The following is a 24070-nucleotide window of genomic DNA, read 5'->3' as shown; positions in this document are numbered from 1 at the left end:
TCCTATACAATATAGTGTTAGTTTCACTGTACATCAAAGTGAATCAGCTACGCATATACACATATGCCCATTCTTTTGGATTTACTTTCCATTTAGACCATCAGAGAATGAATGCATAGGGAAGTCAGCCATTATTTTTTTTCAACTTCATGTTCAACCTTCTTTGCTATCTTACCACGGGTCTTTGAAGCTATGTCCATTTTCTTTCCAGTTTATTTTCAAGGTTAGTTAATATTCAAACTTATTGATCATTCTGCCATCTGCAATATATTGTCAATCCATGTAGTTTTTTAATAATCTATTTTCTAGTTCTACCAATTGGACTAGATTTTTAAAAACTATCATCCAATGATTTCAATATCTGTGTCATTTCAGTGTTGTCTTCTGTTGATTGCTTTTTCTCTTTTGAGGTTTACCTGGTCTTTGGTCTGATAAATGATTTTCAACTGTATTCAGACACTTGAGCTTTTATATCTTGAGACTAAGGATGTTATTGGACTCCTTCATTAATCGGGCTTTCATTACTGCCATGTAGGTTGCAAGTCCAAGGTTCCCACCTGGCCTCCTCTGGCACCAGGAGAAACGGCAGAGGTTTCTTGTTCACTCTTTCAGTTCAGTTCAATTCAGTCACCCAGTCGTGTCTGACTCTTTGCGACTTCACGAATTGCAGCATGCCAGGCCTCCCTGTCCATCACCAATTAGGGGAGTTCACTCAAACTCATGTCCATCGAGTCGGTGATGCCATCCAGCCATCTCATTCTCTGTCGTCCCCTTCTCCTCTTGCGCCTAATCTCTCCCAGCATCAGGGTCTTTTCCAATGAGTCAACTCTTCACATGAGGTGGCCAAAGTATTGGAGTTTCAGCTTCAACATCAGTCCTTCCAATGAACGCCCAGGACTGATCTCCTTTAGGAATGGACTGGTTGGACCTCCTTGCAGTCCAAGGGACTCTCAAGAGTTCGCTCATTATGTGGGTGGAAATGTGAGCTGCTTACTTGGACCCTGTAGATCAAGGCATGGAAAGGATTGGGCTGAGGTTTCTGCCATCATGTGTTTCTAGACTAAAGCATTCCAGTTCAGTCACACAGTCATGTCTGACTCTTTGCAACTCCATGGACTGCAGCACACCAGGATTTCCCATCCATCACCAACTCCCAAAGCTTAACTAACCTCACATCCATCAAGTCAGTGATGCCATCCTACCACCTCATCCTCTGTTATCCCCTTACCCTTCCACCTTCAATTTTCCCAGCATCAGGGTTTTCTCCAAAGAGTCAGTTCTTTTCATCTGCTGGCCAAAGTATTGGAGCTTCGGCTTCATCATCAGTTCTTCCAATAAATATTCAGGACTGATCTCCTTTAGGATTGACTGGTTTGATCTCCTTGCAGTCCAAGGGATTCTCAAGAGTCTTCTCCAAAACCACAATTCAAAAGCATCAATTTTTTGGTGCTCATCTTTCTTTATAGTCCAACTCTCACATCCATACATGATGACTGAAAAAAATCATAGCTTTCACTAGGTGGAATTTGTTGGCAAAGTAATGTCTCTGCTTTTTGATATGCTGTCTAGGTAGGTCATAACATTTTTCTAAGGAGCAAGTGTCTTTTAATTTCATGGCTGCAGTCACCATCTGCAATGATTTTGGAGCCCCAAAATAAAGTCTCTCACAGTTTCCATTGCTTCACCATCTGTTTTCTCTGAAGTGATGGGACCAGATGCCATGACCTTAGTTCTCTGAATGTTGATTTTTAAGCTAACTTTTCCACTCTCCTCTTTCACTTTCACTAAGAGGCTCTTTAGTTCTTCTTCATTTTCTGCCATAAGGGTGGTGTCATCTGCATATTTGAGCTTGTTTATATTTCTCCTGACAATACTGATTCCACCTTGTGCTTCATCCAGCTTGGAATTTTGCATGATGTACTCTGCATAGAAGTTAAGTAAGCAGGTGACAGTATACAGACTTGATGTGCTCCTTTCCTGATTTGGAACCAGTTTTTCTTCCATGTCTGATTCTAACTGTGGCTTCTTGACATGCATACAGATTTCTCAAGAGGCAGGTCAGGTGTTACCATCTATTTAATTTCCACAGTTTGTTGTGATCCACACAGCAAAAGATTTTGGTGTAGTCAATAAAACAGAAGTGGATTTTTTTGTGGAACTCTCTTGCTTTTATGATGATCCAACGGATGTTTGCAATTTGATCTCTGGTTTCTCTGCCTTTTCTGAATCCAGTTTGAACACAGGAATTTCATGGGTCACGTGCTGTTGAAGCCTAGCTTGGAGAAGTTTGAGCATTACTTTACTAGTGTGTGAGATGAATGCAATTGTACGGTAGTTGGAACATTCTTTGGGATTGCCTTTCTTTGGGATTGGAATGAACATTGACATTTTTCAGACCTTTGTTCACTGCTGAATTTGCTGGCATATTGAGTGCAGCACTTAAAGAGCATCATCTTTAGGATTTGAAATAGCTCAACTGGAATACCATCACATCCACTAGCTTTGTTCACAGTGATGCTTCTTAAGGCCTACTTGACTTTGTATTTTAGGATGTCTGGCTCTAGGTGAGTGATCATACCTTTGTGGTTATCTGGGTCATGAAGATCTTTTTTATATAGTTCTGTGTATTCTTGCCACCTCTTCTTAATATCTTCTACTTCTGTTAGGTCCATACCATTTTTGTCCTTTATAGTGCCCATCGTTGCATGAAATGCCCTTGGTATCTGTAATTTTCTTGAAGAGATCTCCAGTCTTTCCCATTCTATTGTTTTCCCCTATTTCTTTGCACTGATCACTGAGGAAGGCTTTCTTATCTCTCCTTGCTATTCTTTGGAACACTGCATTCAAATCATTTTATCTTTCCTTTTCTCCTTTGCCTTTAGCATCTCTTCTTTTCTCAGCTATTTGTAAGGCCTCTTGAGGCAACCATTTTGCCTTTTTTACGTTTCTTTTTTTGGGGGATGATTTTGATCCCTTCCTCCTGTACAAAGTCAGGAGTAACTGTCCATTGTTGTTCAGGAATTCTGTCTTATCAAATCCCTTGAATCTATTTGTCTCCTCCACTCTAATTGTAAGGGATTTGATTTAGGTCATGCCTGAATGTCTAGTGGTTTTCACATCTTTCTTCAATTTGAGTATGAATTTGGCAACAAGAAGTTCATGATCTGAGCCACAGTCAGGTCCCAGTCTTGTTTTTGCTGACTGTATAGAGCTTCTCCACCTTTGGCTGCAAAGAATATAATCAATCTGATTTTGGTATTGTCCATGTGTAGAGTTTTCCATGGATATTTGGTGATGTCCATGTGTAGAGTTTTCACTTGTGTTGTTGGAAGAGGGTGTTTGCTATGACCAGTGTGTTCTCTTGGCAAAACTCTCCTACTCTTTTCCCTGCTTCATTTTGTACTCTTAATGCCAAAATTGCCTGTTAGTCCAGATATCTCGACCTCCCACTTTTGCATTCCAGTCCAATATAATGAAAATGACATCTTTTTGCTTGTTAGTTCTAGAAGTCCTTGTATGTCTTCAGAAAACCATTCCACTTCAGCTTCTTCAACATTACTGTTCGGGGCATAGACCTGGATTACTGTGCTTGTTAATTGTTTGGCTTGGAAATGAACAGCAATCATTCTGTCATTTTTGAGATTGCATGCAAGCACTGATTTCAGACTGTTTTGTTGACTATCATGGATACTCCATTTCTTCTTAGAGATTCTTGCTCACATTCTACCAGATTCTACCAGATCACTGGTAGATATACCAGTCATCTGAGTCAAAGTCACCCATTCAAGTCCATTTTAGTTTGCTGATTTTTAAAATGCCGATGTTCATTCTTGCCATCTCCTGTTTGACCACTTCCAATTTACCTTGATTCATGGACCTAACATTCCAGGTCCCTATGCAATAGTGCTCCTTACAGCATTAGACTTTACTTCCATCACCAGTCACATCCACAATTGGATGTTGTTTTTGCTTTTTCTTCATGTCTTCATTCTTTCTGGAATTATTTCTCCACTTATCTCCTGCATTTTGGGCACCACCGCACCTGAGGAGTTCATCTTTCAGTGTTCTATCTTTTTGCCTTTTCATGCTGTTCATGGGGATCTCAAGGCAAGAATTCTGAAGTGGTTTGCCATTCCCTTCTCCAGTGGCCCACATTTTGTGAGAATCCTCCGCCATGACACATCCAACTTGAAGGCCCTATGCAGCATGGCTTAGAGTTTCATGGAGTTCTACAAGGCTGTTGTCCATGTGATCAGATTGGTTAGTTTTCTGTGACTGTGGTTTTCATTCTGTCTTCCCTCTGATGGATGAGGATAAGAGGTTTATGGAAGCTTCCTTATGAGAGAGACTGTCTCAAGGTGAAACTGGGTCTTGGTCTAATGGAAGGGGCCATGCTCAGTAAATCTTTAGTTCAATTTTCTGTTGATGGATGGGGTCGTGTTCCCTCCCTGTTTTTTGATCTGTGGCCAAACAATGGTGGAGATAAGGAAGATACTGGTGACCTCCTTCAAAAGGTCTTATGCATGCACTGCCACACTCAATGCCCCCAAACCTGCAGCAGGCCACCTCTAACCCATGTCTCTGCTGAAGACTCCTGAACACTGACGGGCAAGTCTAGGTCAATCTCTTGTAGAGTCCCTGCCTCTTTCTCCTGGGTTCTTTTGTGCACAAGGATTTTTTTATGCCCTCTAAGGGTCTGTTTCTGCAGTCCTGGTTAGGTTCTGGCGGCTCTGTGGTGGAGTTAATTGCAGCCTCCTCCAAGAGGGCTTATGCAATACCCAGGTCTACTGCACCCAGAGCCCCTGCCCCTGTAGTAGTGCACTGCTCACCCATACTTCTGCAGGAGACACTCAGACACAATTCTGGCTTAGTGTCTGTGGGGTCTCTGGGTTCTGGTGCACACAAAAACTTAGTGTGCACACTTCGTGTAGTATTTCTAGACTAATTCAATATTGTGAAAACTGTATCTTGCTAGGCTACTCTTTTCTGGGCCTTTTCTTAAAAAGATCAACTGCTTCCTGAGACTTTTTTTCTTTCTGAACTTGTGTTATTTCTGGGTTGCTGTCTCAGTGGCCCATTCACAGTACATAGAAGGCAAAATGAAAACCCCAAGGACTCTCTTCAGTGTAACTCTTTGAATCCAAAGGTCCCTAAGCAGATTGACTAACTACTTGTTTCACAGTCTCCTGTGTTGGTTTTTATATTATGTTCAGGACCTTCATTTGGCAGAAGGAATACTAACAGATGCTATAAGCACACATTTTTTTACCTCATCTTATCCAAAAATGGAAGCCAAAATTTCTTTCACAGACACTGCAACATGTTGTATATCACGGTAGTTTTTTTTTTTTTTTTTTTTTAGCTATCCATCTTTCCAGCATATACTCTGAAAAAAAAAAAAAAAAAAAAAACATGTTTGAACATCAGGACACTGCAAAGCAGACATATTTGTTAAAGTACTATATGTGCTTCCATGGTGGTAAAATAAGGCCTTAAAATGTGTATTTCTGATTAAAATTCTTTCTATAAATCATTTCTGTCATCATAAATCTTAAGTTTGGATATGACATATTTGGTTGCATTTTTATTTTATTTGTTTAAAACTGTAGGAGCTGTCTTTGAATAAAGCAAAAACTATTATTTTTTAGTCTCTCAAGGAAAATGTGGGCCTCCTCCACCAATAGACAATGGAGAAATTACCTCACTCCTGCAATCAGTATATCCTCCAGGAATGATTGTTGAGTACCGGTGTCAGGCCTACTATGAACTTCAGGGAAACAGAAAAGTAGTATGTCGGAATGGAAAGTGGTCACAACCACCAAAATGCTTAGGTAAATGCTTTAAACTTCTCTTGGATCCTGGGATAATCCTTGTACACAGTAACGTTTAACTGTTTATAATAGAGTTTTTATGGATTAAATAACAACCAGTTAATGCTTGAACACCAAAGATTAATATCTGTACATAGAAATATAGTTAGAAAATTTCATGTTCAAGCAACAATGGCTCCTTTATGAAAGCTCTTCATATGATAACTGACATTATGAATCTTATAACATTTAATGGTTATACTAAACAAAGTATCTCATTCTTATAACATTAACTTTTTAAATATGATGAAACTTACATTATACATTTTCAGTGTATTGGTTTGGAAAAGGTTTGAGGAAGAATTTTTGGACCAAAGTTCTTGAAACCCTGAAAATCTGTGTATTTGCATATTACTCAAAGGTTTATGTTTATTTTCTTTAATTTTAGAGGCTTGTCTAATTTCAGAAGAAACAATGAGAAAACATCACATACAGTTAAGATGGAAATACGATAAAAAACTTTACTCTAAAACAGAGGATACTATTGAATTTATGTGTCAATATGGTTATCGTCAACTGACACCAAAACATACATTTCGAACAACTTGTCGGAAAGGAAAGGTGGTGTATCCTCGATGTGGATAAATCCTTGACTAAATGCAGTTATAAAACTGAAATATGTACATGTATTCAGATTTTTCCTTATTAATTCAATTCTGTTTCTTTTATCACATCTTTTTTAACACATCTTGAATCATAAATCAGATTGTGTTAAATATTATGGGGACAATGTAATTGAGAGATGCGTCCAATGAATCACTTCTTAAAAGTACCTCATTAAACTTGGCAAATCAAAATGTTATGTGTCCTGTTCATGAAACATTTACAGCAAGAAATTAGATTCAATCACTTTCATGCCTCCTTCTATCCATCAGTTTCCTAACTTTCTTAAAGCTTTCTCCATTACTTCTGAGGGTTTCTGAAACTCTGTTTTAGAAGACATAGGATAAAAGTGTGGAAAGAAATGGAAAACATTCAAAATATTGATAATATCATTTAACAAACCTATAAAAGCAAACTATGTCATACTTACGTCAAGAATTAAATGTATGTAGTTTATCTTACTTTTGCTCATCTATCAATAGATGAATACACCAAAAATGATGAAATACATAATATTTTCAGTTCAGTTCAGTCACACAGTCGTGTCCGACTCTTTGCGACCCCATGCACTGCAGCACTCCAGGCCTCCCTGTCCATGCTCCAACTCCCTGAGCTAACTCAAACTCATGTCCATTGAGTCAGTGATGCCATCCAACCATCTCATCCTCTGTCATCCCCTTCTCCTCCCTCCTTCAATCTTACCCTGCATCAGGGTCTTTTCAAAAGAGTCAGCTCTTCACATCAGGTGGCCAATATATTGGAGTTTCAGCTTCAGCATCAGTCCTCCCAACGAACATTCAGGAGTGATTTCCTTTAGGCTGGAGTGGTTGGATCTCATAATATTTTACAAGATGCTTGTCAAAGTACACATAATTCAAATAAAGAACAATAAGAATGATATTTTGTAACTACAATAACATGGCATATATGATTAAAAATTCAACATTAAATATACACACACACACACAAAGACACTCTGCTTTAAACACTGAATAACGTTTTATAGAAAAATATTGGCAAGAAATATAAGAAACTATTTAGTATAGCTAGAGTTGAATTCACAGATTCAACAGTGTAAAAGGTGTTTCACTTCTTTTTATTTACATGAAATCCTGAATTTTTCTGTCTTCAGTTTATATCAACTTTGAACCTCAAAATATTTTCTAAAATAAACACGCAAAGTGACACAATAGGAGCTTTAGAGACCAATTTGGTAATGATCCAGGTCTAGTAACATTTTCCTGATTTTGCTGGTACAGAGCATTTTAGAAACATTCACCAGCAGTCTGAAAGGTGATTTTTATGTTCACACATTTTAAACAGCATATTAAGCTTAAATCAGTTAACTACAAACATTTTAAATTTCTAAATATCATAAAAATGTTATTATTAAAATAGATTCAAACAGTCAAGCTACAATATTTAAGGTGATATCTTACTTTGTACTGCATCAAGTTAAGTGACCTTCTTAGTCTAAGAAGCATGGCCATCACCATTGGTGCTAATTGATTTAAATCTGAATTGCTGGTAACAATTGAATTGCTGAAAACAAATTGCTGGTTTTCTCACCCTTAAATGAAATTGTTACAGTTGACAAGTTATCTTTGCTGTAAATATTAACATTTTTGTAGATATTATTTCTTCAAATTTTTCAACTAATCGTTGTAGAATCTATTTGTGACCCAAGGCTGCAAACAGTTATTTCACCGTTGTCTAGAAAATGGTGATTTTTAAAGATCAGTTCTATCATTTTTCTGCATTTATTGTCATTCTTTGTAAAGATGAGTGTTAATTTACAGACTCTGTTCATAATTAACTTTCACCTAAAAAGTTTTAGCAAATCTTTAAAATAATTTGTTTTTAAATAATTTGGAGTTGACATATAGTTGATTTACAAGTTTCAGTTGTATAACACAGAGATCCACAATTTTTAAAGATTATACTGTATTTAGAGTTATTGTAAAATGTTGATTATGCTTCCTGTGTTGTATGGTATGTCCTTGGAGATTCTTTATTTTATACATAATACCTCTTAATCAAATACACCTATTGTCTTTCCCTGCTTCCTTTTCCCCACTGGCAACCACTTGCTCATTATCTGTATCTGTGAGTCTGTTGCTGTTTTGCTATATTCATTCATTTTTTTTTAATTTTTTAAAAAATGTAAATGTATTTATTTTAATTGGAGGCTAATTACTTTACAACATTGTATTGGTTTTGCCATACATCAACATGAATCCGTCACAGGTGTACATGTGTTCCCCATCCTGAACCCCCCTCCCACCTCCCTCCCCATCCCATCCCCCTGGATCATTCCAGTACACCAGCCCCAAGCATCCTGTATCCTGCATTGAACCTGGACTGGTGGTTCATTTCATAATATGGTATTATACATGTTTCAATGCCATTCTTCCAAATCATCCCACCCTCTACCTCTTCCACAGAGTCCAAAAGACTGTTCTATACATCAGTGTCTCTTTTGCTGTCTCATACACAGGGTTATTGTTACCATCTTTCTAAATTCCATATATATGCATTAATATACTCTATTGGTGTTTTTCTTTCTGGCTTACTTCACTCTGTATAATCAGCTCCAGTTTCATCCACCTCACTAGAACTGATTCAAATGTATTCTTTTTAATGGCTGAGTAATACTCCATTGTGTATATGTACAACAGCTTTCTTATCCATTCATCTGCTGATGGGCATATAGGTTGCTTCCATGTCTGGCTATTATAAACAGTGCTGTGATGAACATTGAGGTTCACATGTCTCTTTCAATTAATTTTTTTTTAATTCCACATCTAAGTGATATCATATGGTACTTGTATTTTTCTGTATGACAAATTTCACAAAGAATAATACCTTCCAAGTCCAATCATGTTGTATAAAATGGCAAAAATTCATTCTTTTTTATAGTTATTTAGCCCCTTGTGTAAAAAAAAAAAAAATATATATATATATATATATATATATATATATATATATATACACACACACACACACACACACACACACATAATTAGTGGTTTTGGTTAAATCTTCTATAAAGATAAGAAAAGCATCATATCTTTTATCAGTGTAATCCTGGTTATTGAAGGTAAGCTAGGGAATAGGAGATTTAAACTTGTTCATAGTCATCCAAATTAATATGCTTACACTGAGTAAGGAGTATTAATTTCCAAGCTGTGATGGGCTTCGACTAAGCATATTTGAAGGTTTGTTTTTAAGGAAGTCTAAAAAGAGCTGTGAAGTCTAACTTATTTTGCATGAATCTGGTGTGCAGGGCTGGGAGGTAAAACAGTGGAATTGTTTTACAAATGCCCCAGTACTTCAGAAGGCCAGTTATAAATATAATTTATTACAGTTTCTTTTAGTCTTTTCTCAATTGTACTAAGACAGCTAATATTTTTGGAAAACACAGAGTGAGAAAATATGTATTTATAAATATGTACCTCTAGGAGATGAAGTTAAGTGAAAGCACCATCACTTGAGGTACCAGAGAATAGACTATGGTCCGGCACCATAAATAAGTACTAGAGAGGAAAATCTAGACATATTTTGTAAGTCTGCAGTGTAAAACACCAGGGGAAAAAGGATTACATACAAGGTGCAATTGTGGAAAAAATAATGAAGACTGAGTCTAAGGAAGTAACCTGGACAGCAAGAACCAAATCAATTTTTCAGTTTCAGTGAAAAGTTATGATTTTCTAAGCTAAAAATGAGACAATATATATTATATGTGGATCATTACATGCAAATATGAGAATCTTGAACAAATCTCAGACTTATTTTATATTTTAAAACAAATTTTATAGCAGCATAGTTGATATATAATGTGCAATATATCAGATGCATTGCAAAGTGAATCAGTTAAAGATATTCACTTTTTCTAGTTTTTTTTTTCCATATAGGTTGTAACAGAGTATGGAGTAGAGTTCCCTGTCTTATATGATAGGTCCTTATTAATCATCTATTTTATATATAGTAGTCTGTATATGTCAGACATCATTTTTTTAATTAAATAATTATGAGCAAATATTACACAGTCAATTCTCTTGTGGAGAAGTGGCCTTATCCTCATGCTAAGATGCAAATGATAAATTATACAGCCCAAGTCTAATATTGAGAAGGAAATTTAGGTTTACACTAATGTCTTATGAGACATCAATCTTTTAAATCCATCAAGAATAATTAAGTCTAAGATCTTTTGTTAATTATGAAAATATATAGAATAAAATAAAATTCTTTCAGAATCACTTTAAAAATAATTATTTTAATGGAGTATTTCACAAACACGAAATTAAAAAACAAAACTCAAAATGCAATATTCAAGGGGTTGATAGCAAATTTGTATAAAAAGTTTAGTACTCACGGTTGACAGAAAAATGCCTTGTTCATTTTTAAATGTTGATATTTGGTATTTACAGTTATTCCCTTAAAAATAGATTACTTTTACGTTACATATTGTTTTAAGTTAAATGGAAGTAATAAAACAAAGAAGTGTACTTTTGACATCTGAAAAATAAAATCTGATTTTACTCAGGTACTTACATACAAAAAGCTCACACTCTTTAAGCACAAAGTTCAAGAAATTTTGACCAATGTATACAGTTGCATAAGAGTCATCTAGTCAAAATATAGACTGCTGTGCATTCAGCCGTGTCTGCCTCTGTGCGACCCTATGGACTGTAGGCTGCCAGGCTCCTGGGTCGATGGGACTCTCCAGGCAAGAATGCTGCAGTGGGTTGTCATTTCCTCCTCCGGGTGATCTTCCCCACCCAGAGATCAAAGCTATGTTCTTACATCTCCTGCATTGGCCGGCAGGTTCTGTACCACTAGCACCATCTGTTCAATAACCCTGAAGAATCTTCTGCAGGCAATCCTCTTCATCAAACCCTAACCTCTGAGAACCATTAATCTAGCTTCTGTGACTGTAGTTTTGTCTTTTCTGAAAAGAACAGCCACAACCTGGGAATAATCTAAGTGTCAGTCAACTGATGGGTGGATAGACGTTTGTTCTTATCAGCCAACTCTGTGAGTCATATGCTTCAGTACTAGAAGTAAAACTATTGAGACTTATTCTTCAGTTTCCAATATTAGTATATCATCATTTGAAATCTTCAAATGTATAATCTTCAAATATACATTTGAAATCTTCATTAAGTATAAATGTAACCAATTCATGGCCTGAATTCAGGTAACACACAACAGCACAGTAAATATATCAATACACATATAGAGAATTGCAGTTAACTTTTTTTTGAAGAGCTATTAACTTCGGAAAGAGATGGAGTAAGTCTTCCAGAATCTGCATTTTGAAATCAAACTTTCTAAAGTGACAGAATTTAGGTAGAACATTTGGATGGTGATTAGGATTAGAGGAGGTCTTTGGCATGGAACACTTATACATGGGATTGGGGCCCCTGGAACACTAACAATAGAACTTGCTTCCTTTTGTTTTGATTTGTTCTTCTTAATTCCATGTTCTCTCTGAGAATGAGTACAATATTCTTTGCTTCTTTGTAGCTTCTGGGAGTGGCCATCAGTCCTCGCTGGTTTTTGGCTTGCAGCTGCATTAGTCTAACTACTGCTTCTCTGGCCATAGAATATTTTCTCTAGGTGTCTTGGTCTTTACTTGTATTTTTTTCTTCTTAAAGGACATCAATAATATTGCATTGAAGCCCACCAAAACGATCACATCTTAACCTGATTACATCTGTTAGATACCTAATTCCAAATAAAGTAAGACTTTTAGGTCTTGGCTGCATGGATTCTTAGAACTCTTTTGAGGACACTGTTTGACACATAACAGTGCACATTGCAGCCTCTCAGCTTCCTATGTTTCCCAAGTGTCAAATATATTCACCCAATCCCAACATCTCCCAAAGTTTCACCCTTTTCAGCATCAATTCTAAGGCCCAAATTTTATTAAATGTCTTGTAAATAAGTTATGGATGAGATGCAGTTTCTTGTCCATCCTTGGGCAAAATTCCTATTCATGTGTGACCCTATGAACCAGAAAACATGGAATGTGCTTCCAAAGTACAATGTTAATACATACATAGAATAGACATTACCATTCAAAAATGGAGAAAGAGAAAGAAAAATGAGTCTCAAGTCTAAAACTCAAAACTCATGAGGAGAAATCTCATTAGATGTCAATTTAGAGAACATTTCTGTATGGAAAAAAAAAAAAAAAAAAGCCTGTTGGGGATATCCACAACTTTTCAACCCACCAGAGAAGTGAGCCTACTTTCTCAGCTGAAAGAAGCCCTGTTATCAGAGCTTTATCTTTGGACACATTCCTCCTTTATGTGTATGATGCCTGTCCTTTTCCATCCATGCTGAACGCATTTCTGCTAGTATAAAGTTCTCAAAAACCTTGTCAGTCTCTTGTGCTTTAATATATATAAGTTCTCAGCCATGTGGATAAAACACAGATCATCCCTGGATAGCAGCATGTCTATTTCAGCCTTTTGCTGTGCCGTGCTAAGTCGCTTCAGTCCTGTCCGACTCTCTGCGACCCCAGGGACTATAGTCTAACCGGGTCCTCTGTCCAATGGATTCTCTGAGCAACAATACTAGAGTGGGTTGTGATTTCCTTCCCCAGAGAATTTTCTCAACCCAGGAATCAAATGCCCATCTTTTAAGTTTCCTGCATTGTCATGCAGGTTCTTTGCCACTAGCTCCACTGAGAAATTTCAAATTATATCCCACTGACTTCTTAATGATTGATGATTCATTCTTCCATTTACAACTCACCTCAGGTATTTTATGCAAGCGGCAAGAAGAAATTAGATGAATCTTCCATAATTGGGTTGGCAGTCTCCTGAACTAAATATCCAAGTTCACCTTGGATATTTTGTATGGTGGTTAATTTTGCATCAACTTGGCCGGGTTATAGTACTCAGTAGCTTGGTCAAACCAGCTTGGCTGTTTCTCTGAAGGCATCTTAAAGATATGCTGCTGCTGTTGCTGCTGCTAAGTCGCTTCAGTCATGTCAGACTCTGTGTGACCCCATAGACAGCAGCCCACCAGGCTCCCCCGTCCCTGGGATTCTCCAGGCAAGAATAATGGAGTGGGTTGCCATTTCCGATTAACATTTAATCACAAACTTTGAATAAAGTAAATTACCTTTCATAACATGGGTGTATTTTATCCATTCTGATGGAAGTTTTAAAATAAAGCATTGATCTCCTTCCAGGAAAAAGGAACTCTGCCTCTCAAGGCTTCCAAAGGAAAAACTGCAACACACACCCTTCCTGAATTTTCCAGGCTGCCACCTACACTTCAGGTTTTAGACCTACCAGTCTTCACAATCACATGAGCCAGATCCTTAAAACAAATCTCAAACTGTGTGTGTGTGTGTGTGTGTGCGTGTGTGCGTGTGTGCGTGTGTGTGTGTGTGTGTGTGTGTGTGTGTGTGTGTGTGGTGGGGAGTTTGGGAACTCTGTATTTTCCACTCACATTTGCTATGAACCTAAACCTGCTTTAAAATATAGAGTTCATTTTCTAATGAAGTCATTTGTAGAATTTTGTGTGTGATTTCCTAGTCCATTCTCCACTATATTCTTCTTTATTGTAGTGTTAGGAAATCAGTTTGTATCTGGAGATATGACTTGCTAGTAAGGATAACGTTTCTAGCTTCCCTTGAAGTTTGTCTCCCCAGGAATGTTTAGTAGTAAGATAATTGCCTAAGAAGATATAAAATTAAGAAAAACTAAGTTTTAATAACAATCTATACTATATTTCAAGATATTGTATAATTAATATGTGCAATCTTCACAAAGGGCTGTATTACTGGGTATGGTGGTGGTTTAATTGCTAAGTAAATAACTCCAGAAAGAATGAAGGGATGGAGCCAAAGCAAAAACAATACCCAGCTGTGGATGTGACTGGTGATAGAAGCAAGATCCGATGTTGTAAAGAGCAATATTGCATAGGAACCTGGAATGTCAGGTGCATGAATCAAGGCAAATTGGAAGTGGTCAAACAAGAGATGGCAAGAGTGAATGTCGACATTCTAGGAATCAGCGAACTGAAATGAACTGGAATGAGTGAATTTAACTCAGATGACCATTATATCTACTACTGCGAGCAGGAATCCCTCAGAAGAAATGGAGTGGCCATCATGGTCAATAAAAGAGTCCGAAATGCAGTACTTGGATGCAATCTCAAAAACGACAGAATGATCTCTGTTCGTTTCCAAGGCAAACCATTCAATATCACAGTAATTCAAGTCTATACCCAACCAGTAACACTGAAGAAGCTGAACTTGAACGGTTCTATGAAGACTTACAAGACCTTTCAGAACTAATACCCAAAAAAGATGTCCTTTTCATTATAGGGGACTGGAATGCAAAAGTAGGAAGTCAAGAAACACCTGGAGTAACAGGCAAATTTAGCCTTGGAATACGGAATGAAGCAGGGCAAAGACTAACAGAGTTTTGTCAAGAAAATGCACTGGTCATAACAAACACCCTCTTCCAACAACACAAGAGAAGACTCTACGCATGGACATCACCAGATGGTCAACACCGAAATCAGATTGACCATATTCTCTGCAGCCAAATATGGAGAAGCTCTATACATTCAGCAAAAACAAGACCAGGAGCTGATTGTGGCTCAGACCATGAACTCCTTATTGCCAAATTCAGACTTAAATTGAAGAAAGTAGGGAAAACCACTAGACTATTGAGGTATGATGTAAATCATATCCCTTATGATTTTACAGTGGAAGTGAGAAATAGATTTAAGGGCCTAGATCTGATAGATAGAGTGCCTGGTGAACTATGGAATGAGGTTTGTGACATTGTACAGGAGACAGGGATCAAGACCATTCCCATAGAAAAGAAATGCAAAAAAGCAAAATGGCTGTCTGGGGAGGCCTTACAAATAGCTGTGAAAAGAAGAGAAGCCAAAAGCAAAGGAGAAAAGGAAAGATATAAACATCTGAATGCAGAGTTCCAAAGAATAGCAAGAAGAGATAAGAAAGCCTTCCTCAGCAATCAATGCAAAGAAATAGAGGAAAACAACAGAATGGGAAAGACTAGAGATCTCTGCAAGAAAATCAGAGATACCAGAGGAACATTTCATGCAAAGATGAGCTCGATAAAGGACAGAAATGGTATGGACCTAACAGAAGCAGAAGATTTTAAGAAGAGATGGCAAGAACACACAGAAGAACTGTACAAAAAAGATCTTCACGACCAAGATAATCACGATGGTGTGATCACTGACCTAGAGCCAGACATCCTGGAATGTGAAGTCAAGTGGTCCTTAGAAAGCATCACTACGAACAACGCTAGTGGAGGTGATGGAATTCCAGTTGAGCTATTTCAAATCCTGAAAGATGATACTGTGAAAGTGCTGCACTCAATATGCCAGCAAATTTAGAAAACTCAGCATTGGCCACAGGACTGGAAAAGGTCAGTTTTCATTTCAAGCCCAAAGAAAGTGAAAGTGAACACCGCACAACTGCACTCATCTCACACACTAAAGTAATGTAATGTAATGTAAAGTAAAGTAATGCTCAAAATTCTCCAAGCCAGCAATACGGGAACCATGAACTTCCAGATATTCATGCTGGTATCAGAAAAGGCAGAGGAACCAGAGATCAAATGGCCAACACCTGCTGGATCACTGAAAAAGCAAGAGAGTTCCAGAAAAACATCTATTTCTGCTTTATTGACTATGCCAAAGCCTATGACTGTGTGGATCACAATAAACTGTGGAAAATTCTGAAAGAGATGGGAATACCAGACCACATGATCTGCCTCTTGAGAAATCTGTATGCAGGTCAGGAAGCAACAGTTAGAACTGGACATAGAACAACAGATTGGTTCCAAATAGGAAAAGGAGTACGTCAAGGCTGTATACTGTCACCCTGCTTATTTAACTTATATGCAGAGTACATCATGATAAACGCTGGGCTGGAAGAAGTGCAAGCTGGAATAAAGATTGCCTGGAGAAATATCAATAACTTCAGATATGCAGATGATACCACCCTTTTGGCAGAAAGTGAAGAGGAACTAAAAAGCCTCTTGATGAAAGTGAAAGAGGAGAGTGAAAAAGTTGGCTTAAAGCTCAACATTCAGAAAACTAAGATCATGTCATCTGGTCCCATCACTTCATGGGAAATAGATGGGGAAACATTGGAAACAGTGTCAGACTTTATTTTGGGGGGGCTCCAAAATCACTGCAGATGGTGATTGCAGCCATGAAATTAAAAGACATTTACTCCTTGGAAGGAAAGTTATGACCAACCTAGATAGCATATTCAAAAGCAGAGACATTACTTTGCCAACAAAGGTTCGTCTAGTCAAGGCTATGGTTTTTCCAGTGGTCATGTATGGATGTGAAAGTTGGACTGTGAAGAAAGCTGAGTGCCAAAGAATTGATGCTTTTGAACCGCGGTTTTGGAGAAGACTCTTGAGAGTCCATTGGACTGCAAGGAGATCCAACAAGTCCATTCCAAAGGAGATTAGTCCTGGTTGTTCTTTGGAAGCTGAAACTCTTATGCTGGGAGGGATTGGGGGCAGGAGGAGAAGGGGACGACAGAGGATGAGATGGCTGGATGGTATCACTGACTTCATGGACATGAGTTTGGGTGTATTCCAGGAATTGGTGATGAATAGGGAGGCCTGGTGTGCTGCAATTCATGGGGACACAAAGAGTCGAACACGACTGAGTGACTCAACTGAACTGAACTGATCCTACTCAAATTCTTCAGAAAATTGCAGAGGAAGATATACTCCAAAATTCATTCTGTGAGGTCACCATCATCCTAATTCCAAAACTAGACAACGATGTCACAAAGAAAGAATGAACATAGATACTAAATTCTTCAACAAAATTCTATTAAACAGAATCCAGCAACATATTAGAAAAATCATGCATCATGACCAAGTGGGTTTTATTCCAGGGTTGCAAGGTTTCTTCAATATTTGTAAATCAGTCAATGTGATACACCACATTAACAAATTAAAATATAAAAACCATATGATTATCTCAATAAATGTAAATAAAGCCTTTAAAAAAATTCAAAATCCATTTATGACAAAAACTCTCCAGAAAGCAGGCCTAAAAGGAACATACCTCAACATAATAAAAGCCATATATGATAAGCCCACAACAAACATTATCTTCAATGGCAAAAAATTGAAAGCATTCCCCATAAGATCAGGAACAAGACAAGGGTGCCCACTCTCACCACTACTATTCAACATAGTTTTGAAAGTTTTAGTGACAGCAATCACAGTAGAAATGGAAATAAAAGGAATCCAGATTGGAAAAGAAGAAGTTAATCTCTCACTGTTTGCAGATGACATGATTCTCTACATAGTAAACCCTAAAGACACCACCAGAAAATTATTGGGGCTAAGAAATTAATACAGTAAAGTTGCAGGATATAAAATTAATACACAGATATCCCATGCATTCCTATACATTAACAATATGAAAACAGAAAGAGAAATTAAGGAAACAATCCCATTCACCATTGCAATGAAAAGAATAAAATATTTAAGAGTAAGTCTACCTAAAGACACAAAATACTTATATATAGAAAGCTATAAAACACTGATGAAAGATATCAAAGATGACACAAATTGATGGAGAAATACACTGTGTTCATGGATCGGAAAAATCAGCACAGTGAAAATGAGTATACTACCCAAAGCAATCTATAGATTCAATATAATCCCTATCAATTTTCACAGAAGTAGAACAAATAATTTAACAACTTGTATGGAAATACAAAAGAATCTCGAATAACCAAAGCAATCTTAAGAAAGAAGAATGGAACTGGAGGAATCAGCACGACTGACTTCAGACTACACTACAAAGCTACAGTCATCAATACGGTATGGTACTGGCACAAGCCAGAAATATAGATCAATGGAATAAAATAGAAAGCCCAGAGATAAATCCACGCACCTATGGACACCTTATCTTTGACAAAGGAGACAAAAATATACAATGGATAAAAGACAATTGCTTTAACAAGTAGTGCTGGGAAAACTGGTCAACCACTTGTAAAAGAATGAAACTAGAACACTTTCTAACCATACACAAAAATAAACTCAAAATGGATTAAAGATCTAAATGTGAAACAGAAACTATAAAACTCCTACAGGAAAACTTATGCAATACACTCTCTGACATAAATCACAGCAGATTATCTATAACCCATCTTCAATAGTAATGGAAATAAAAGCAAAAATAAACAAATGGACCTAATTAAACTTAAAAGCTTTTGTGCATTGAAGGGAACTGAAGTAAAGATGAAAAGACAGCCTTCAGAGTACGAGTAAATAATAGCAAATGAAGCAAATGAAGTTCTTTGTCAAGAACTAATCTCAAAAATATACAAACAACTCATGCAGCTCAATACCAGAAAAATAAATGACCCAATCCAAAAATAGGCCAAAAAATAAACAGACATTTCTTCAAAGAAATGATTCATATGGCTAATAAGCACATGAAAAAATGCTCAACATTACTCATTATCAGAGAGTTGCAAATCAAACCCACAATGAGGTACCATCTCATGCTGGTCAAAATGACTGTTATCAAAAGTCTACAAACAATAAATGCTGAAGAGGGTGAAGAGAAAAGTGAACCCTCTTACACTGTTGGTTGAAATGCAAACTAGTACAGCCACTATGGAGAACAGTGTGGAGATTTCTTTTTTTTTTTTTTTTGAGAAGAAATCATTCTTTTTATAAGTTTACAGGGATAACCCTGTATATGAGACAGCAAAAGAGACACTGATGTATAGAACAGGCTTATGGACTCTGTGGGAGAGGGAGAGGGTGGGAAGATTTGGGAGAATGGAGATTTCTTAAAAAACTGAAAATAGATCTGCCATATGACAATGGAATGCCAGCAATCCCACTGCTAGGCATACACACTGAGGAAACCAGAATTGAAAGAGACACATATACCACAATGTTCATCATAGCACTGTTTACAATAGCTAGGACATGAAAGCAACCTAGATGCCCATTGACAGAAAAAAAAAAAAAATGGATAGGAAAGCTGTGGTACATATACACAAAGGAATATTAGACAGGTATTAAAAAGAAAACATTTGAATCAGTTCTAATGAGGTGGATGAAACTGGAACCTATTATACAGTGATGTAAGTCAGAAAGAAAAACACCAATACAGTATATTAATAAATACATATGGAATTTAGAAAGATGGTCACCACGACCCTATATGTGAGATAGCAAAAGAGACACAGATATAAAGAACAGACTTTTGGACTCTGTGGGAGAAGGCGAGGTGGGGATGATTTGAGAGAATAGGATTGAAACATGTATATTACCATATATGAAATAGATCACCCCTAAGTTCGATGTATGAAACAGGGCACTCAAAGCTGGTGCACTGGGACAACCCAGAGGGGTGGAATAGGGAGGGAGGTGGAAGTGGGGTTCAGGATGGGGCTATACTTGTGGCTGACTCATGTAATGTATGGCAAAAAAAAAAAAAATAAATATATATATATATATATATATAGTAAAGTAGTTAGCCTCCAATCAACTAATTAATATTTTAAAGGTTGTTGTTCTGTTGCCAAGTCATGTACAACAATTTGTGACCCCATGGACTGCAACAGGCCAGGCTTCCCTGTCTCTCACCATCTCCCAGAGTTTGCCGAAGTTCATGTCCATTGAATTGGTGATGCCATCCAACCATCTCATCCTCTTCCATCCTTTTCTCCTTCAAGAGAAAAGGCAGTAGTTACCTACAAGGAGACCCTTACAAGTATCAGCAGCTTCTGAAGAATCTTTTTTTGGTCACAAGGGACTGGCACAACATATTCAAAGAGATGAAAGTAAAAAAAAAACTTGCAGCCAAGACTACTGTATCCAGGAAAACCATATTGCAACCATAGTGTGATGTCCTTTCACACCTGTCATAATGGCTACCATGAAAAGGACAATATCAAGTGTTGTCAAAGATGTGAAGAAAAGAGAATATTTGTGCACTGTTGGTAGGGTTGTAAACAGGCAGAGTTGCTATGGAAAAGAGGATAGAGTTTCCTTTAAAAAATAAAAATAGAACTACTGTATGATCCAGCAATTCCACTACTGGGTATTTATTCAAAGGAACCAAAAACACTAATCTAAAAAGATACATGTACTCCAATGTTCATTGCACCATTGCATACAATAACCAGGATTTGGAAGCAACCTAGAAAGTCCACTGACAGGTAGATAAAGATGTTTTATATATATACATGCAATATGAACTATAAACAAGCCATAAAATATGAAACATTTCCATTTTCAACAACATGGATGTGTCTGCTACTACTAAGTTGCTTCAGTCGTGTCCGACTCTGTGTGACCCCATAGACGGCATCTCATCAGGCTCCCCCGTCCCTGGGATTCTCCAGGCAAGAACACTGGAGTGGGTTGCAATTTCCTTCTCCAATGCATGAAAGTGAAAAGTGAAAGTGAAGTTGCTCAGTCATGTCAGACTCTTCATGACCCCATGGACTGCAGCCCACCAGGCTCCTCCATCCATGGGATTTTCCAGACAAGAGTACTGGAATGGGGTGCCATTGCCTTCTCTGGTGGATGTGTCTAGGATGTATTATTTTAAGTGAAGTAGGTAAGATAGAAAAAGACGAATGCCACATGATTTCACTTATTTATGGGATCTAAAAATAAAACAAAACCAAAGGAAAACAGGCTCATATGGATACAAAAAATTAATGAGTTGTTGCAAGAAAAGAGGAGGGGGTTGGCAAGGTAGATACAGGGGATTTAGAAGTACAAACTCCAGTTATGTAATAAAGAAGCCAGGGGGATGTAATATACAGCATACAGAATATGGTCAATAATATTGTAATAAATTTGATACGGACAGATTGCTACTAGACATACTGGTAGTCATTGAATAATGTATGTAAAAGTAAAATCATTTTGTAGCCCATTTGAAGCTAACATACTGTTATACATCCAACATTTCAATAAGAAATTCATTTCAAAAAGGATGAAGGGGCATACTGAACAAGTAGTAGCAGCATTGTGTTTATGGAGACAAATAGCTTGCACATTTCTAATATTTTTGAGTTTTAAAAACCTTTAACTTGTTCCAAGTATTATTTTTCTTCAATTCTTATTTTAAAATCCAAAGTAATATTTGATTGTATTAATATGTTTAATTTAAAGATTATATTTGTACTATACTCTTTGACCTCTGTACTTCATATAAAAAAATTGGATGTTCTCAACCACCTCAAATAGACCATGGAACCATTAACTCATCTAGCTGTGCAGAAGAAAGGAGAGAAATACATGAACAAAGGCTGTAAGCACATGGCAGGAAGTTAAGTTATGCTTGTGAAGAAGGCTTCGAGATATCTGAAATGATGTGATAATATGCCACATGGGAAAGTGGAGCTCTCCACCTCAGTGTGCAGGTGAGGACACTAGGCAAAACAAAATCTATTTTCATTACCATTCATTAAACTAATCAATTGTCATCAAAGTCATGAGATTTGATCCTTTATTTCTAAATACATCAGATCAGTCCCTCAGTTGTGTCTGACTCTTTGCGACCCCATGAATCGCAGCACGCCAGGCCTCCCTGTCCATCATCAACTCCCAGAGTTCACTCAGACTCACGTCCATCGAGTCAGTGATGCCATCCAGCCATCTCATCCTCTGTCGTCCCCTTCTCCTCTTGCCCCCAATCCCTCCCAGCATGAGTCTTTTCCAATAGGTCAACTCTTCGCATGAGGTGGCCAAAGTACTGGAGTTTCAGCTTTAGCAACATTCCTTCCAAAGAAATCCTAGGGCTGATCTCCTTCAGAATGGACTGGCTGGATCTCCTTGCAGTCCAAGGGACTCTCAAGAGTCTTCTCCAACACCACAGTTCAAAAGCATCAATTCTTTGGCACTCAGCCTTCTTCACAGTCCAACTCTCACATCCATAGATGACCACAGGAAAAACCATAGCCTTGACTAGACGAACCTTTGTTTGCAAAGATCTCTGCTTTTGAATATGCTATCTAGGTTGGTCATAACTTTCCTTCTAAGGAGTAAGTGTCTTTTAATTTCATGGCTGCAGTCACCATTTTCAGTGATTTTGGAGCCCAGAAAAATAAAGTCTGACGCTGTTTCCACTGTTTCCCCATCTATTTCCCATGAAGTGATGGGACCGGATGCCATGATCTTCACTTTTCAATCTGGCAATTATTTTGTATTAACACTGGATGTGCAATAAAATTAAACTTAACTATTCATATTAGTAAACCTATTTATATTCCTATCAATTAAAGTTTCAAAAATATGTCATATGTCTTCCCTAAAATCCCTTTTAATTTCTTACAATATATAGTACTTTTCCTGAGATGATGTTTGGAGTCTCATTGTGTTTTTCTTTTATTACTCATGATTGGTTAGAGCAGCACTGATGGTTTCTTTCACATATTGATAATTTCTGTTTCAAGTTCTTGCTCAAGTGGACACACACCACAATGGTGATTTTAGGAAAAATTTGTGCACTTTTCTCCCATGTCATGGAGGTTCCTGTATAATCATTTATTATTTTCAAGTAAAATTACCAAATATGTTGACCCAGTACATCAAGTTAAATTTCAAAGTTAGCAAAACATGAAATAATTTTTTTTTATTTCTTCCCAGGACTTCCTTGTGGACTTCCACCTTATATTCTGAATGGTGTTGTATCTCACAAGAAAGACAGTTACCAATATGGAGAAGAAGTTACTTACAAATGTGATGAAGGGTTTGGAACTGATGGACCTGCATCTATAAGATGTTTAGGAGGGGAATGGTCTTCTCCACAAAATTGTATAAGTATAGTGTTTTCCCTTTTATTCTTAAGCTGACAAATATCTTTTAATTCAAAGCATAAATGGCACAAATAAGAAACTAAACAGTAATTCTAGAATTTAACAAGGTATCTATGAAAAGTTCTGAATTCTGGTAGAGAATTAATAACCCTAGAAATAATAAAATGAAATCTCTCAGTCGTGTCCGACTCTTTGTGACCCCACGGACTGTAGCTTACCAAGCTCCTCGGGCCATGGAATTCTCCAGGCAAGAAAACTGGAGTGGGTCACCATTTCCATCTCCAGGGGATCTTCCCGACCCAGGAATCGAACCCAGGTCTCCTGCATTGTACGAAGACGCTTTAGCATCTGAGCTACCAGGGAAAGTTTGATTTGTTGTTGCAGTTAAGTATTCAGTCATTTCTGACTCTTTGCAACCTCATGGACTGTAGGAAGCCAGGCGTCCCTGTCCTTCACTGTCTCCTGGAGTTTGCTTAAACTCATGTCCATTGAACTGGTGATGCCATTCAACCATCTCTTCCTTTGCAGTCCCCTTCTCCTCCTATCCTCAATCTTTCCCAGCATTAGGGTCTTTTCCAATGAGTTGGCTTTTTGTGTCAGGTGACTTCCCTGATGGCTCAAATGATAAAGCATCTGCCTACAATGTGGGAGACCTAGGTTCAATGCCTGGGTCGGGAAGATCCTCTGGGGAAGGAAATGGCAACCCACTCCAGTACTCTTGCCTGGAAAATCTCATGGACGGAGGAGCCTCGTAAGC

General features: G+C 37.5%; 1 protein-coding gene and 1 long non-coding RNA gene across 4 annotated transcripts in view; both read left to right on the top strand.

Annotated features, from left to right (window-relative positions):
- LOC133227543 (uncharacterized) overlaps positions 1–6667 on the top strand; it is a 93484-nt gene extending 86817 nt beyond the window's left edge. Inside the window, exon 3 of the long non-coding RNA XR_009729858.1 lies at positions 6641–6667. This is a non-coding gene — a long non-coding RNA (uncharacterized LOC133227543). The remainder of the gene's footprint in view (positions 1–6640) is intronic.
- LOC133227537 (complement factor H-like) overlaps positions 1–9228 on the top strand; it is a 67834-nt gene extending 58606 nt beyond the window's left edge. For 2 of the 3 annotated variants that reach the window (XM_061382128.1, XM_061382130.1), the window contains 2 exons: positions 5649–5831; positions 6259–6667. In XM_061382128.1, the coding sequence (XP_061238112.1) occupies positions 5649–5831; positions 6259–6455 (380 nt within the window). In that variant the 3' untranslated portion in view covers positions 6456–6667. Of the gene's footprint in view, positions 1–5648; positions 5832–6258 lie in introns of all 3 variants that reach the window. The other variant, XM_061382129.1, reaches the window with a different exon arrangement.
- The last annotated feature ends 14842 nt before the right edge of the window (positions 9229–24070 follow it).

The sequence above is a fragment of the Bos javanicus genome, chromosome 16 (assembly GCF_032452875.1).
Source record: "Bos javanicus breed banteng chromosome 16, ARS-OSU_banteng_1.0, whole genome shotgun sequence".
NCBI classification, from domain to species: Eukaryota; Metazoa; Chordata; class Mammalia; order Artiodactyla; family Bovidae; genus Bos; species Bos javanicus.
The sequence above is the reverse complement of the archived record's forward strand: the minus strand, read 5'-3'. Positions and strand labels throughout refer to the sequence as shown.